Raw genomic sequence first — 17428 nt, forward strand, 5'->3', positions numbered from 1 at the left:
TACATTGGATACAGTATACCACATTGGCAGATGTGCAGGTGAACATCTGCTTGATATGGAAAGTCATCTTGGGGCCTGGGATGGGGATGAGATAGGAGGTGTGGGAGCAAGTGTAACACTTCCTGTGGTTGCAGGGGAAGGTGCCGGGTGTGGTGTGGTGGGGTTGGAGGGGAATGTGGAGCGTACAAGGCAGTCACGGAGAGAGTGGTCTCTCCGGAAGGCAGACAAGAGTGGGGATGGAAAAATGTCTTGGGTGGTGGGGTTGGATTGTAGATGGCAGAAGTGTCAGAGGATGATGCGTTGTATCCGGAGGTTGGTGGGGTGGTATGTGAGGACGAGGGGGATTCTCTTAGGGTAGTTATTGCGGGGGCGGGGTGTGAGGGATGTGTTGCGGGAAACGTGGGAGACACTGTCAAGGGCGTTCTCGTCCACTGCCGGGGGGGAAGTTGCGGTCCTTGAAGAACGCAGACATCTGGGATGTGCAGGAGTGGAATGCCTCATCCTGGGAGCAGATGCAGTGGAGGCAAAGGAATTGGGAATAGGGGATGGAATTTTTGCAGGAGGGTGGGTGGGAGGAGGTGTATTCTAGGTAGCTATGGGAGTCGGTGGGCTTGAAATGGACATCAGTTTCTAGCAGGTTGCCTGAGATGGAGACAGAGAGATCCAGGAAGGTGAGGGATGTGTTGGAGATGGCCCAGGTGAACTCGAGGTTGGGGTGGAAGGTGTTGGTGAAGTGGATGAGCTGTTCGAGCTCCTCTTAGGAGCAAGAGGTGGCGCCAAAACAGTCATCAATGTAACAGAGGAAGAGGTGGGGTTTGGGGCCAGTGTAGGTGCGGAGGAGGGACTGTTCCATGTAACCTACAAAGAGGAAGGCATAGCTTGGGCCCAAAACGTCAGCTTTTGTGCTCCTGAGATGCTACTTGGCCTGCTGTGTTCATCCAGCTTCACACTTTGTTATCTTGGATTCTCCAGCATCTGCAGTTCCTATTATCTCTTGTAAAAGACTTATGGCATTAGTTTAAAAGTGTAGAACAGCAATAGAAATGTTAAAGTTAGACCTGCTGTAGGGAGCCCACGAGCAGTCACGTGGTGTCAGCACCACCTTATTTTCTTATTAATTTAGTGGGATGTGGGCATCGCTGGGGCCAGCATTCCCTAGTTGCCCTTGAGAAGGTGGTGGTGAGCTGCCTTCTTGAATCGCTGCAGGCCTCCTGTCGTGGGTTGACCCACAAAACAAATCAGGGAGGGAATTCCAGGATTTTCACCCATAGGCAGTGAAGGAATGGCGATATATTTCCAAGTCAGGATGGTGAGTGGCTTGGAAGAGAACTTGGAGGTGGTGGTGAATCCATATATCTGATGCCCTTGTTCTTCCAGATGGAAGTGGTTGTGGGTTTGGAAAGTGCTGAATTTCTGCAGTGCACCTTTGTAGATCATACACTCTGCTACTGAACATCAGTGGTGGACGGAGTGAATGCTTGTCGATGTAGTGCCAGTCAAGCAGGCTGCTTTGTCCTGGACAGTCTCAAGCTTCTTGAGTGATGTTGGGGCTGCACCCATCCAGGCAAGTGGGGAGTATTCCATCACACTCCTGACTTGTGCCTTGTAGATGGTGGACGGGCTTCGAGGGGTCCAGGTCACTTGCCACAGTATTCCCAGCTTCTGGCGTGCTCTTGTCGCCACTGTTAATGTATGAGTCCCATTGAGTTTCTGGTCAATGATAACCCCCAGGATGTTAAAAGTGGGGGATTCGGTGATGGTAATACCATTGAATGTCAAGGGACAGTGGTTAGATTTTCTTGTAGCCTGGCATTTGTGTGGCGCAAATGTCACCTGCCACTTGTCAGCCCAACCCTGGATAATGTCCACACCTTGCTGCATCTTGTAACAGGCCTAGGGAGAGGCTGGAGAGGCTGAATAGGCTGGGGTTATTTTTCCCTGGTGCATTGGGGGCTGTGTGGTGACCTTTATAGAGGCTTATAAAATAATGAGGGGCGTGGATAGGGTGAATTACAAAGATCTTGTTTTCCAGGGATCTTAAGGGCAACTTTTTCATGCAGACGGTGGTATATGTATGGAATGAACTGTCAGAGGAAGTGGTGGAGGCTGGTACAATTACAACATTTAAAAGGCATTTGGATGGATACATGAATAGGAAGGATTTAGAGGGATATGGGCCAAATGCTGGCAAATGGGACTAGATTAATTTAGGATATCTGGTTGGTATGGACGATTTGGACCTAAGGGTCTGTTTCCATGCTGTACATGTCTATGACTCTATGGGATCAGGAATGTTCTAGTTAATCAAATATTCCAGTTGATCAACAGGTCTGCAGAATCAATGTAAAAATACACATTAAGTAAACAGTAGTGTGTGCTGGTGTGGTTGCAGAGGGTCTAAACTAATATGCCAGGGGGATGGGAGCCTAGGTAAAGGGTCAGAGAAGAAGGCGGTAAGCATGAATAAGAAAGACGATAGGCTGAGAAACCATGGACAAGATTTAAACAGGGCTTTGGAGAAAAATGAGGAGGAGACAAACACTGTTAAAAGAACAAGCATAGGGGCTTTGTGCCTTAATGCATGGAGCATCTGCAATAAAGTGGATGAACTAATTGCGCAGATAGATGTAAACGGGTACAATATAATTGGGATTATGGAGACATGACTGCAGGGTGACAGGGGTGGGTACTCAATGGCCCAGGGGTATTCAATATTTAGGAAGGACAGGCAAAAAGAAAAAGGTGGTGGAGTGGCATTGCTGGTTAAAGAGGAAATTAGCACAATTGTGAGAAAGGACAGTAGCTCTGACAACGTTGAGTCTATATGAATACAGCTGAGAAATACTAAGGGGCAAAAAACATTAGCAGGTTTCATATATCGATCCCCAAGCTGCAGCAGTGATATTGAGAATGACATTGAACAGGAAATTAGAGATGCATATGATGAGGGAACATTGGTGACTGTGGGTGATTTTAATCTATACATAAGACTGCACAAATCAAATTAGCCATAATGCCATAGAGGAGGGATTCCTGAAATATATACGGGGTGGTTTTCTAGACCAACATGTGGAGGAGCCAGTGAGAGAGCAGGCCATCTTAGATTTGGTGCTGTGTAATGAGAGAGGAATCATTGCCAATCAATTGAAAAACCCCTTGGGGAAGAACAACTATAATATGATAGACTTTTTTAAAATCAAGATGGAGAGTGAGCTTACTGATTCAGAGACTAGGGTGTTAAACCTTATTAAAGGAAATTATGAGGATATGAGGCGTGAGTTTGCCTTGATTGATTGGGGAGACTTACGTAAAGGGAAACACAGTGGATGGACAATGACAAACATTCAAGGGATGCACAGGGGAGCTGCAACAACTGTTTATTTCTGTCTGTCACAAAAGCAAAACGGGTAAGAGGGCCAATCCATGGCTTACAAAGGAAAAAGAGGTAATGTCTGATCCAAGGAAGAAGCACACATTTGGCTACAAAAATAATAAATCTGAGGATTGGGAGCAGTTTAAAATTCAGCAAAGAAGGACCAAGGGAGTGATTAAGAAGGGGAGAATAGAGTACGGAAATGATCTTGCAGGGAACATAAAGACTGACACTAAGAGTTTCTATAGGTATGTAAACAGAAAGATTGATAGACAAATGTAGATCCCCTGTAGACTGAAATGGGGGCATGTATTATGGGGGGGCAAAGGAATGGCTGAGGAACGGTATACACACTTTGGTTCTGTTCTGTCTTCACAAGACAGGACACAAACCAGATACTAGAATTGTTGAAGGATGCAAGATTTAGTGGGAGGGAAGAACTGAGGAAGATCAATTTTAGTAAAGATATGGAGCTGGTAAAATTGTTGGGATTGAAGGCTGATAAATCCCCAGGGCCTGATAATTATGTCCCAGAGTACCTAAGGAAGTAGCTCTATAAATAATGGATACGTTGGTAGTCATCTTCCGGGATTCTATAGACTCTAGAACAGTCCCTGCGCTTTGGAGGGTGGCTAATGTCACTCCAATATCCAAAAACGGATAGAGACTTAAAAACAGGGAATTATAGACTGCTGAGCCGAACATTGGTAATGGGGAAAATTCTCGAATTCATTGTCAAGGATTTTATAGCACAGCATTTAGAAAGCAGTGGCAGAATCAGACAGAGGGGAAAGGGGAAATTATGCTTGAAAAATCTGTTGGAATTCTCTGAAGATGTAACTAGTAGAGTGGACAAGGGGGAGTGAGTTGATGTAGTGCATTTGGACTTTCAGAAAGCATTTGACAATGTCCCACGTGAGAGATTAATGTACAAGATTAAAGCACATGGGCTTGGGGGAAGTGTATTGAGATGGATAGAAAACTGGTTGGCAGAGAGGAAACAAACAGTAGGAATTAATGGGTCCTTTTCAATTTGACAGGCAGTAACTAGTGGGGTGCTGGGACCCCAGCTGTTCACAACAACATTAATGATTTGGATGAGGGAACAAAATGCAACATCTGCAAGTTTGCAGATGATACCAAGTTGGGTGGGAGGGTGAACTGTGGCAAGGATGCAGAGTTCCTTCAGCATGATCCCAACAGGTTGGGTGAGTTCGGCAAATCAATGGCAGATGCAGTATAATTTGGATAAATGTGAGGTTATTCACTTCAGAAACAAAAGCAAGGCAGCAGATTACTACCTGATGGCTATAAATTGGGAGAGGGGAGTGTGCAGCGGGATCTGGGTGTCCTTGTGCATCAATCGCTAAAGGTAAGCATGCAGGATGCTCTTGCTTTCAAGGCAGTGCAGCAAAGGTTCACCAGGCTGATTCTGGGGATGGTGGGTCTGACATATGAGCAGAGATTGATTAGGTTGGGATTGTTTTTGCTAGAGTTCAGATGAATGAGGGGGGGGGATCTCTTAGAGACTTTTAAAATTCTAACAGGACTCAACAGAGTAGATGCAGGGAGATGTTTCTGATGGTGAGTGTCCAGAAGCAGGGGTATGAGGATTCTAGGTCTACAAAATCATGAGGGGTATAGACAGGGTGGATAGCAAGAAGCTTTTTCCCAGAGTGGGGGACTCGATTACTAGGGGTCATGAGTTCAAAGTGAGAGGAGGAAAGTTTAGGGGACATACATGTGGAAAGTTCTTTACGCAGAGGGCGGTGGATGCCTGGAACATGTTGCCAGCGGAAGTGGTAGACGCAGACACGACAGTGTCTTTTAAGATGTATCTGGACAGGTACATGGATGGGCAGAGAGCAAACAGATACAGACCCTTAGAAAATAGATGACTGGTTTAGACAGAGAATCTCGATTGGTACAGGCTTGGAGGGCCGAAGGGCCTGTTCCTGTGCTGTAATTTTCTTTGTTCTTTGATTTGGGGTAGACCATTTAGGGCAGAGATAAGGAGGGCCTGTGGAATTGATTACCATAGGAAATAGTTGATGCAATAACACTGAATGTATTCAAGAGGTGACCAGATATAGCACTTGGGACGAATGGGATCAAAGGTTATGGGGAGAAAGCAGGATTAGGCTACTGAGTTGGACGATCGGGTATTATTGTGAAGAATGGCAGAACGGGCTCAAGGGGCTGAATGGCCACCTCCTGATCTTATCATCTTTGTTTCTATGTTTGTATGTAACAGATGTAATATCGGGGCTATACACATCAATGTTATACATTGTTTACAGTATAAATCACTTAAATAATGCAATTTTGCCTTAAATGAAGCTTATCAGTAGACAGCCTTCTCATTCGCATCCTCAACTGATTAATCTAAAATTGCAGAGGTCATGTAAACTTCCGCTGTTCGAGGTGTATAATTTTTGCTGGTTTACCAAGAGTGCCAGTTCATAAGGTGCTGGGTAAGACAAAGTTTGTGGCAATAGTGTGCCATAAATAAAATGCAAACGAGAAAGTCATTCACAGTGCCATCTATTAACTTTGACACCATTCGAGGCTAATGAGGCAATATCTTTTTCTTCTGAACAGCACAATGGAGATTCTTTCGACTCTGAAGAGATCATTCTGAAGTATTTTCTCCTTCAAGCAAAATATTCAACAGCTTTTGAACAATCTGGTAATGTCTAATGCAGGAGTGTATTATGACTTTAACAGAATTAAATTCTCCAAAGTATTTACATTTTGAAAGAGTTATGTTGTATTTGTTCCTTCTGCCCCCTTGAAGCACATTGGAACTTTTTTTATAAATAGTAAAGGTGCTTAATTATGATCATATCTTTAGAATTTTCTGGATGAGTGTGCAAAACTACAACGCATTTTGGGAAAAAGACCATGTCAACACAATGCCCTTGAATTGCAAAGTTTAAATATGATCTTTGATATATATATTTTATAAAAAATTTTACCTTTCTCATCCCCTAAATTCATTGCCCACTCCTTCTCCCTGCAGTATTTGTCAATTGTGTCCACAACACTCTTCGCATCACCTTTCACAGCATTTTGCAACACAAATTCTAAAATTCTCTCCTCTTTGCTTTTTCCGGTTATGTGCTGTGCCATTTTCTCTCTCAGGACACAGTGCCAGAAGATTGCAGCAGTGCTGTTGTTCTTGGCCAGAATTGGAAATAGTAAGAGAAGCAGGAGTAGGCTTGCTGTTAGGATGCTGAGGCAGTCTAGCATCTGCTGGGGGAGAAACACATGCACATACACGCACAGTTTTAGTGTATCATCTAAACACCACACTTACTTAAAACAATGGCTGAATGAGTCACCAACTCCAAACAAATCAAACTGTACCATCACCTCTTCAGATTAAAGTCAACTGACCCAGGATTTTTAACTCGGATCAAACTGGCTGTGAGGGGCTTTTGTGGTGCGGCGATAGTGTTCCTACCGCTGAATTAGGAGGCCCAGGTTCAATCTCATCTGCTCCAGAGGTGTATAATAATATGTCTGAACAGGTTGATTAAAACTATCTAAAATGCCTGATTACCAATCTAAAAAACATTTCATACTCCAGCTATTTTCTGCTTCAGAGATAGTAGGAACTTCAGATGCTGGAGAATCTGAGATAACAAGGTGTAGATTAGATTAGATTCCCTACAGTGTAGAAACAGGCTCTTCGGCCCAACAATTCCACACACCGCCCCTTGCAGAATCCCACCCAGACCCATCCCCCATAACCCACACACCCCTGACCACTATGGGCAATATAGCATGGCCAATCCATCTAGGCTGCACATCTTTGGACTGTGGGAGGAAACCCACGCAGACACGGGGAGAATGTGCAAACTCCACACAGACAGTTACCCGAGGCTGGAACCGAACACGGGTCCCTGGCACTGTGAGGCTGTAGTGCTAACCACTGAGCCACCACTCCGCCCCTGCTTATTGGGAGAAAAATGGATTATGAAGTTGATGCCACAATCAGAATGGCCCACTCCTGCACCTAATATGGTTGCATATTTGAATGACCAGCCAGTCCATGCTGGGCAATTTAACATTGTAGATGACAGTTGCGGTTGGATCACTGTAGAGCTGGATGAACGCAGCAGGTCAAACAGTATTAGAGGAGCAGGAAAGCTGATGTTTCGGGCTTGGACCCTTCTTCAGAAGAAGGGTCTAGGCCTGAAACGTCAAGCTATTTTTTTGTTACCTACTTCATTCCTTGCCAATGACATCTTTCCAGCTGCTGGTTTAAATAGCACAAATTTACAATACGTACAGTAACAAGTGACCAACACGAGAACAGCCCCTTGATTTAAATAATAGTGTGGAGCTGGAAGAGCACAGCAGGCCAGGCAGCATCAGAAGAACAGGAGAGTTGAGGGTCCTGACCCAAAACGTCGGCTTTCCTGCTTCTCAGATGCTGCCTGGCCTTCGGTGTTCCTCCAGTTCCACACTGTGCTATCTCTGACTCCAGCATTGGCAGTTCTTACTATCGCATGATTTAAATCCTGGTCGGTCTGCTTCCAGGTGATTTTGTCAAATGGCCACCCATTTGTAGCAGCCTCAACCAGTTAAACTAACTTTTCAATCCTTTACCTTATTTTCATAATTACAATTACTTTGTTGAACTGTCCCCAATGATTTTTCTCCTGAGTTGCGGGCAGCAGAGTCTGAAGATGCATCTTTGATTTTCTGGAGACACCAGCTCTGAAGAGGGTTGGCAAAACTCAAATAAGCTCAACATCTGGCCTTCTGCAACCAGTATATGAAAAGTGAGTCGGAAGAGTGATGTTTCTTACCTATTCTTTTTCACCTCGCAAAACCAATTTAACCTGTGATTTAACCAGCTGCCAAACCGTGAGTATCAGAGATAATGGGAACTGCAGATGCTGGAGATTCCAAGATAATAAAATGTGAGGCTGGATGAACACAGCAGGCCAAGCAGCATCTCAGGAGCACAAAAAACCGTGAGTAGTTCATTCGGGAGAATTCACCTCACAGTAGGTGGTCTGTTCACAGATCCTGGACATTTTCACCTGCCCTCCCCTTTTCAGATTAAACTAAAAATATGTTTGTGTTTGCCAAGTTGAGGAACTGGTGTAGCAGCAGAGTGCTTTCCAGAATAGCCAGTTGCCATGGCTACATACTGAAATCCTACTGGCAATAATAAATAACAATACACCCTCACGGGAAAAACTGAAGTGCGTTTTCCCAAAAGCAATCCCTCACAACCATAATTACATTGATCTCCACGCTGAGAGTGCCCTTAGATGAATAATCACATCAAGTCTGTAAGGACAATCAATTAAGGGGCTTGCTGCTCTGTTCTTACAGTCGAACTGGAAAGAAGCGAAATTCTGAACCATATAACATAAGTATCTATTATCCCCCGGTAATAATTTTGGGTTCAGGATTGCAATGAAATTACACTCTTAGTGATAAATAAAAATAAATTTACTGTTTAAGCACCTGTACTTTGTGAAAGAAAGTACATTTTACAATTGGTAATTACCTTTGTGTAAGGAGAATTGAACAAACGCAGTCCACTCAATTCAAAACAAGCTGGATTATTAAAGATTATGTTTGGCTAGAGCTTCTGACAGTCTGTCTCAGGTGATTACATCACTCTACATATGTTGCAGCTGACATCTGAAAATCCCAAAAAAGACATTGTTTGACCTTTTCTGGTGTGCCACCTCAGGGCACAAGCATTTCTTTATTTACTTTGGATTTTTTTTTGAGCTTTCTCTTGAAATTTAATTATTTTTGGTTCCCTCCCATCATCTTCCTGATACTCTATGTATGGTTACAGGGAAGCGCCCAGCCCCCAGCCCCCAGCCCCAGTTCTGCTGGTCCATCAAACTTGTCCACGTCAGACTAGTTTGGGCAATCGTTGGCTGGATACTTCCTCCCAGGACTCCCACGCCATGAAATCTGCAAGGAACAATAAGGGGTTCAGTGGGTGGGGTGGGGGGAGATTGGGGTAAGGAATAAAACCCGAAATCTGCTCTCTGTAATCCCTTGACTCATTTGAAACCGAAGAACGATGCTGTACAGGAACAGGCCCTTCGGCCCTCCAAGCCTGTGCTGACACATTTTGCCCTTCCACACTAAAACTGTCTTCACTTACAGAATCCATATCCCTCTATTCCCTTCCTAGTCATGTATCCATCCAGGTGCTTCTTCAATGCTGCTACTGTGTTTGTTTCCACTACCACCTCCTCTGGCAGTGCATTCCGGGCACTCACCACCCTTTGTGTGAAAAGCATGCCTCGCATCTCTCTTTTAAACATACACCACACCCCCACCCCGCCCCCATCACACTTTGAACCTGTAGGAGGCCCCTCCACCATGGGAAAAAGCCTCATCCTTTCCACTCTACCCATGCTACTCACAACCTTATAAACTTCTATCTGGTCACCCCTCAACCTCCTGCGCTCCAGTGAAAACCCAGTCTATCCAACCTTCCTTCATAGCTAAAATTCCCCTGGTAAACCTTCACTGTGCCCTTTCCAAAGCATCCATATCCTCTGGTAGTGTGGTGACCAGAACTGTATGCAATATTCCAAGTGTGGTCTAACTAAAGTTCCATAAAGCTGCAGTATGACTTGTCTATCCTTATGCTCAATGCCCCTTCCAATGAAGGCAAGCATGCTATTAGCCTTTTTTACAATCTTATCTGTCTGTGCTGCCACCATCAGTGATCTCAGCACTAGTACACCCAGATCCCTCTGCATATCAATACACCTAATGGGTCTGCCAGTCCAGGAGATCTTGATATGACCAAGTACTCCTTAAAAAGCAAATTTACTTCTATACGCGTGTCAGCCAGCAATCAGGAAATGAAATTTTCAGGTGATCACAGCAAATGTAACATTCTCAATGTCACCATTGATGGGGGTGTGGGATGGTGGGATCCTTTTGATATCTGTCTTGATTACATATTATCTTCGCCAGAAGCACCACAGAAACTTTTATTAGAATCATTGCATCTTAAGAAGGGAATCCATTTACGTGCCTATGGCAACCTAGTGAAAGAGCTTAGAGAGATTAGGTCTTGCTGCCTGCTTCTTTCATTATAGCCCTATAAATAGGATTGCCTGGGGAATTGTATATATAAGTTCATATCTTAGATCTTGTAATTAATATTATTTGGCATTTTATTTATGATCCTTTTTCACTTGGGATCTGTCCTACATAAATCAACTCAATTAAAGAAACTATCACAGTGAGTAACTAAACACAGTATAATATAATACTGGAAAGATTTACTACTAATGTTTAATATATTTCAAAGGTTTAATGCATTATTTGATATACTGTTGGTAATACTGGTTAACATCATTGCAAGGTTTGATATTAATAATCACAGTGAAGTAATTGACAACATAAATCTACAGGATGAGTACAAGACAGTAGTTGAATTTAGTCCAGCAATGAATCCAGTGACTGAACAGAATTCAATCTTCGATACAGCATATACAAGATAAAATGGCAATAGAACCAGAGGGGAAGGAATAATTTTCTTTTTACACAGTGTTGTTATAATCTGGAATGTACTGGTGAAAGCAAAGTGGAAAAACATGTAAAGAAAAAAAATTGTAGGGCAATGGGGGTGAATGAGATCAATGGATTACGCTCATAAAGAGCTAGCGCAGTCATGATGGGCTAAATGGCCTTCTACGCTCTTATTCTTAGTATTTTAGCATGATTGTTAATTTAAAAAGTTACAAAGTCTTGTGTCCAGAAACAACTCAGCTGGAGAGCTGAACAAATCAGTCTTTATGCTCTGATTTTGACTTCATCTAATTGTGTTTTGCTATTGTTGTGTCTGTCAGTCTTCTATATGCAACAGCATCTTCCCAAAATTTTAGATTTTCAAAACTAACAAATCTCTCTCTTTCCTCACCAGTCATAAAGCTGTAACAGATAGGAGTAGAAGTGGGCCATTCAACCCTTCAAGCCTGCTCTGTCATTCAACTGGATTCATTCAACCTTCTTCACACTTGATTCCCCTACTGATCACACCTAAACAAATTCTTCGGTAACCTCCCTGGAAAACTTAAATGGATCAAAAATATCAGAATGCATGTAGCATTCTTAACAAAGAAAACAAACTGATAGAGCACAGTGAAGTAAACAAATATGATCTTAGTCATAATGGAGATGTGGCTGCGGGATGATAAAGACTAGGTCTTAAATAGTGAGAGCTATCAGACTTTCAGGGTAAGGATGGGGCAGTAGGTAACACTCTTAATCAACGATGTTATTAGGTTGACAGATCAGGGTATAAACATGGTCTGATTGGAGACAAGTTGTTGCAGAGGAATGAAGTCACCAGTGAGAGTGATCCACAGGTTCGGTAAAATTGTACAATGTACAAAGGTGAGTGGCAAGTGAGATAATTGGTTGAAATATAAAGAACAGCAGAGGATTGCTAAAAGGTTAAACAGTGGAAAGAAATTAAGGTGAGATGAAGCTAACTGGAATATGAAAATGGAAAGGAAGAAATTCTACAGGTATCTAGAAATTAAAAGAGTTAAGTAAAGTTCCTATTGGTCCTCTTGAGAATGAAAACAGGAAATTAATGGAAGATAATAAAAAACTAGCGGATGAAACAAATAGATATTTTGCTCCTGAATTCATTGTGGAATGAAAATAAAATCAGCTGTAAATCAGGAGTTGGAAGGAAACCAGGAGTTGGTAAAATTACAATCACCAGGAAAGCGGTACTGAGCAGACTAATGAAACTGTGGAATGTCAAGTCCCCAGGTTCCAGTGGATTTTCTCTTAGGGATTAAAAAAAAGCAGGTTATTGAGTAGAAAGATAATAGGAACTGGAGAATCTGAGATAACAAGGTGTAGAGGTGGGTGAATACAGCAAGGTTCTCCCCCTTGGCCCAGGAACTCCCTACCTATGTCCGTGACACCACACTCACCCTCCACCACCTCCAGAACTTCCAATTCCCCAGTCCCCAACACCTCATTTTTACTATGGACGTCCAGTCCCTACACACCTGTATTCCCCTTGCAGATAGCCTAAAGACCCTCCACTTCTCCCTTTCCCGCAGGCCTGACCAGTCCCCCTCCACTGACGCCTAGCTGAACGCATCCTCACCCTCAACAATTTCTCTTTCAATTCCTCCCACTTCCGACAGACAAAGGGGGTGGCCATGGGTACCCGCACGGGCCTAAGCTATGCCTGCCTCTTTGTAGGTTACGTGGAACAATCCCTCTTCCAAAGCTACAGAGGCCCTAAACCCCATCTCTTCCTCCGTTACATTGATGACTGTATCGGCACTGCCTCGTGCTCCCACAAAGAGCTCGAACAGTTCACCCACTTCACTAACACCTACCACCCCAACGTCAAGTTCACCTGGACCATCTCTAACACCTCTCTCACCTTCCTGGACTTCTCTGTCTCCATCTCGAGCAACCGCCTAGAAACTGATATCCATTTCAAGCCCACCGACTCCCACAGCTACATAGAATACACCTCCTCCCACCCACCTTCCTGCAAAAATGCCATCCCCTATTTCTAATTCCTTCACCTCTGCCGCATCTGCTCCCAGGATGACGCATTCCACTCCCGTATATCTCAGATGTCCTCATTTTTCAAGGACTGCAACCTCCCCCCCCACCCCCGCACCCCCCCCCCCCCCCCCCCCCACCGCAGTGGTCGAGGACACCCTCGACCGTGTCTCCCGCATTTCCAGCAACTCATCCCTCACACCCCATCTCCGCAATAACAACCAAAAGACAATCCCCCTTGTCCTCACACACCACCCCACCAACTTTCGGATCCAACGCATCATCTTCCAACACTTCCGCCATCTACAATCTGATCCCACCACTAAAGACATTTTTCCCTCCCCACGCTTGTCTGCATTCTGGAGGAACCACTCTCTCCATGACTCCCTTGTCCGTTCCACACTCCCCTCCAGCCCCACCACACCTGGCACTTTTCCCTGCAACCGCAGGAAGTGCTACACCTGCCCCCACACCTCCTCCCTCACCCCATCCCAGGCCTGAAGAAGACTTTCCACATCAAGCAGATGTTCACCTGCACATCTGCTACTGTGGTATACTGCATCCGCTGTACCCATTATGGCCTCCTCTGCATCAGGGAAACCAAGCGGAGGCTTGGGGACCACTTTGCAGAACACCTACGTTCAGTTCACAATAAACAACTGCACCTCCCAATCGTGAACCATTTCAACTCCCCCTCCCATTCCTCAGACAACGTGTCCATTATGGGCCTCCTGCAGTGCCACAACAATGCCACCCAAAGGTTGCAGGAACAGCAACTCATATTCCACTTGGGAACCCTGCAGCCCAATGGTATCAATGTGGACTTCACAAGCTTCAAAATCTCCCCTCTCCCTACCGCATCCCAAAACCAGCCCAGCCTGTCCCCACCTTCCTAACTTGTTCTTCCTCTCACCTATCCCCTCCTCCCACCTCAAGCCCCACCCGCATTTCCTACCTACTAACCTCATCTCGCCCGCTTGACCTGTCCGTCCTCCCTGGACTGATCTATCTCCTCCCTACCTCCCCACCTACACTCACCTTTATTTGCTCCATCCCCACCTCTTTGACCGGTCTGTCTCCTCTCCATCTATCTTCTCCTCCATCCATCTTCGATCCGCCTCCCCCAGGTTATTGAGTAGATATAATTGGGAACTTGGAAAAACTCAAAGGTAATTATGAAAGTCAGCATGGTTTTATGAAATGGAAATAACATTTAACTGATTCTTGAAGTTCTTGGAGGGAGCAACATACGCTATGGATAAAAGTGAGTCTGTTGACATACAGTCTTTGGCTTTCCAAAAAGTTTTTGACAGGATACCACATAAAAGATTATCTCGCAAAGTATGAACTCATAGTATCAGGGGTGACAAACAGGATGTATAGAAGACTGGTTGGCCTCCAGCCAACTGAGTGGCAAGATGTAACAAGTGGGATCCTGGTGGGACTGCAATCTTTTACAATTTATATCAATGACTTGGCAGATGGATGCTAAACTTACAGATGATACAAAGGTAGGTTGGAAAGAATTTATGAAGAGGACATAATGAGGTTGTAGATTGATTGACTATATATAGGTTGAGTGAGTGGGCAAAAATTGGGCAGATGGAGGATAATGTGGGAATATATGAACTCATAGCCAAACCTGATATCCACACATCTTCACCTCCAGCATGTGTTGACGCATAATAATCAGGAACAATAACCCTGATTGATTTACTTTTTCCTCATTTTTTTCCCTGCAGTACTCAATTGATCCCGCCAATTATCCTGGTCAAACCCAATCCACTCAAAACAGATTGAGGTGAATGTATGACCCTCATGTCTACATAGCACGGTTAAGCGCTGGATAGTACAAATTCATATTTAACAGATGACTCCCAAACACATTTTTGGCACATATTTATTGAGATATAGAGGACTTTTGAGCAAGCTGTTGAGCTACATCTCTCAGTCAGTATGTCAATATACCTTTAAGAGTCATAGTTCGTTGTGTCATAGCATATGATCTGAGGGTATTTAGGTCTCACAACATTTCACCTGGGAATCACTTGAAATATGACATGCTGTTGAAAGCATGGTGCTTTGCTGTAATCAAAAAGTTTCACATGAGCCCAGACAGTTATGAACCTGTGAATGTTGTGCTTGTTTATACTAGCTTAATAAACATCTGTTGGATCGTTCAATACAATAATATCCTTGCCCAGTTTCTTATCTTATGCGAGATAAATATTGTCACATTGTGTAAAATATCCTGTTGATGTAAAGCCCACATCATAAGCCAACTAACAAGAGTCACAATTTGTCCTAACATTGCACATTTAGTTGCTTGATACATCTGTTTTGTTTGTGGCATTTTATCATCTGGGTAGAAATTGCATTGTACAAGAACAAACATACTCTTTGAATTCGTGATGTGTCATAGTCTGGTGGGCACAGTTGTTTCATAACGTCTGCAAACACTTGCCTCTTTATTCTGGGAGTTTTATAATCTGTTCCATGCTGTTTCTTATTAAGTGGAATTGAAGAAATGCACTAAGACTCACCTGCTGATACCACATCCACAGGAAGAATTGAAATCATCTTCAACTAAAGAAAGCAGAAAATAATAAATGTTTATAAATATGAATGAGAAACTTGTTCTTGTGATACAAAATGCAGCAACAACATGTGAATCAGATGCAGAAAAAAAAGCTGAAAGAAACAGTAAACGATTTAAGCGGTGACAAATGTCTTAAGATAAGTTGTGCTCTTGCGGTTTCACTGAATTGCCATTTGGACATTGCATAAAAGATTAACTTTGCTTCTTTGGAAACAAGTTAAAGAGGCAGCAATGTGTGGAAACTGGGAAAATCTTCAAACAATTTTTTTAATTCTCTAGCGAACCGACTTGGAAAAACAGTGCTCACTCAGAGGCTTTTAAGAGAAAGTAGTAAAGAACAGTACCTGGTTTCATGCAGACAAGAAGTCGGAGAGATTTTCACAGCCTAATATCTGACAGATGGAGGATATAGTCTGCATACTGTTCATATTTTTTCAATTTATTCATGTATCTGTAAGTGTCACACTTCTGGAAATATCCCTGGTAAATCTTTATGCAAGGCTCTCTCAAACCTTAACATTCTTCTTTAAAGTCTGGTGTTCAGAATTAAGCACAAAACTCAGTTGGGGCTGAACTAGTGTTTTCCAAAATTCACTATTATGTTTTTGCATTTGTATGCTATGCTTCTATTTATGTGTTCTTTATTCTGTACTTTAAAGCGGCTACATTAATTTCATATGGAATACACTGCCTGAAAGGAGGATGGAAGCAAACGCCAGGAAAGAATGAGAGAGTAGAACTAATTGGATAGCTCTTTGAAAGAAGCACAATGGGCCGAATGGTCTCCTTCTGTGTTTAACAGTTCAATGGTATGTGAATGCTTCGGCTGAAATTTCTCATTACATCATGAAATTTCTTTCAATGAACACAATGAATGAAGACTGGGATTCTGAATTCCTGCTGAGGATGTCAGTCTAAGGAGAGTTCTGCATAAGCTGTGCTTTTATTCATAGCCTGCCTTTTAATATGCATTCTTCACATAACTAAAAGATTGAAAGAAAGGAAACCTTGGGAGACAAAAGCTGTTTTCAATAGTACAACAATGATCGCACTCCGAAAAGTATTTAATTGGCTGTGGAGCACTTTGCGACTTCTTGAGGTCATTAAAGGCAATTTACAAGTAAGATCACAAGACAAAGGAACAGAAGCAGAGCATTCAGCCCATCAAGTCAGCTCCACCCTTCAATGAGCTCATGGATGATCTGATAATCCTCAACTCCACTTTCCTGCCTTTTCCCCCATAACCATTGATTGCCTTACTGATTAAAAATCTTCCTATCTCAACTTTGAATGTACTTAATGTCCACAGCCCGCTCCGTGCATAATCCATTATTCTGAGATCATGAAAGTAGTCTTTGACAGTCGTTTAAAGTGAGAACAGCTTTTCTTTAAGAGGAATAATCGAGTTATATAATATGGAATTATTTGCAACAGCTGTATGAGGTCCCAAAGCTACTTGGCCTTTAAATCCATCAACTACAATTATGATGACTTTTCTCAGTTCTACAGATATAGAAATAAACCATCTGGCCTGGAGCTAATGTGTACAATTGAGCAGGAGTGTTAAAGTCAGGCAGAAATCCACAGGTGACTTGCCATGTCTCCCAGCTGCAAGCTGTTTTGTAAAAATGTGGCTGAATTATTCGCCTCCACCAAAGAGAAAGTTAATTAAAATAATTTGAATAATTATCTTTAAAAATTGTAAAGTCATACTTGCACATTCCTAATGCTTGTCGAGAAAATGTTCAGCCAGATGGAACATGGTGAAAATGCAACATTTCCTGAATCAAAATCTTGTTTTTACCCACCCCAATCCGCACCCCCAGCTACCTACTAACCTCATCCCACCTCCTTGACCTGTCCGTCTTCCCTGGACTGACCTATCCCCTCCCTACCTCCCCACC

The 17428-nt window shown here is 43.2% G+C and overlaps 1 protein-coding gene across 6 annotated transcripts in view; it reads right to left on the reverse strand.

The window, feature by feature from the left end:
- comta (catechol-O-methyltransferase a) overlaps window positions 1–16028 on the reverse strand; it is a 29080-nt gene extending 13052 nt beyond the window's left edge. Inside the window, exons 1-3 of one of the 6 annotated variants that reach the window (XM_048556434.2) lie at window positions 15869–16028; window positions 15469–15511; window positions 6352–6625 (exon numbers count right to left, since the gene is read on the reverse strand). In XM_048556434.2, the coding sequence (XP_048412391.1) occupies window positions 6352–6625; window positions 15469–15483 (289 nt within the window). In that variant the 5' untranslated portion in view covers window positions 15484–15511; window positions 15869–16028. Of the gene's footprint in view, window positions 1–6351; window positions 6629–8193; window positions 8459–8906; window positions 9003–15468; window positions 15512–15868 lie in introns of those variants that run through there. The other 5 variants (XM_048556433.2, XM_048556436.2, XM_048556435.2 and 2 more) reach the window with 5 other exon arrangements.
- Between the last annotated feature and the right edge of the window lie 1400 nt (window positions 16029–17428).

This window comes from Stegostoma tigrinum, chromosome 26, assembly GCF_030684315.1.
Source record: "Stegostoma tigrinum isolate sSteTig4 chromosome 26, sSteTig4.hap1, whole genome shotgun sequence".
NCBI classification, from domain to species: domain Eukaryota; kingdom Metazoa; phylum Chordata; class Chondrichthyes; order Orectolobiformes; family Stegostomatidae; genus Stegostoma; species Stegostoma tigrinum.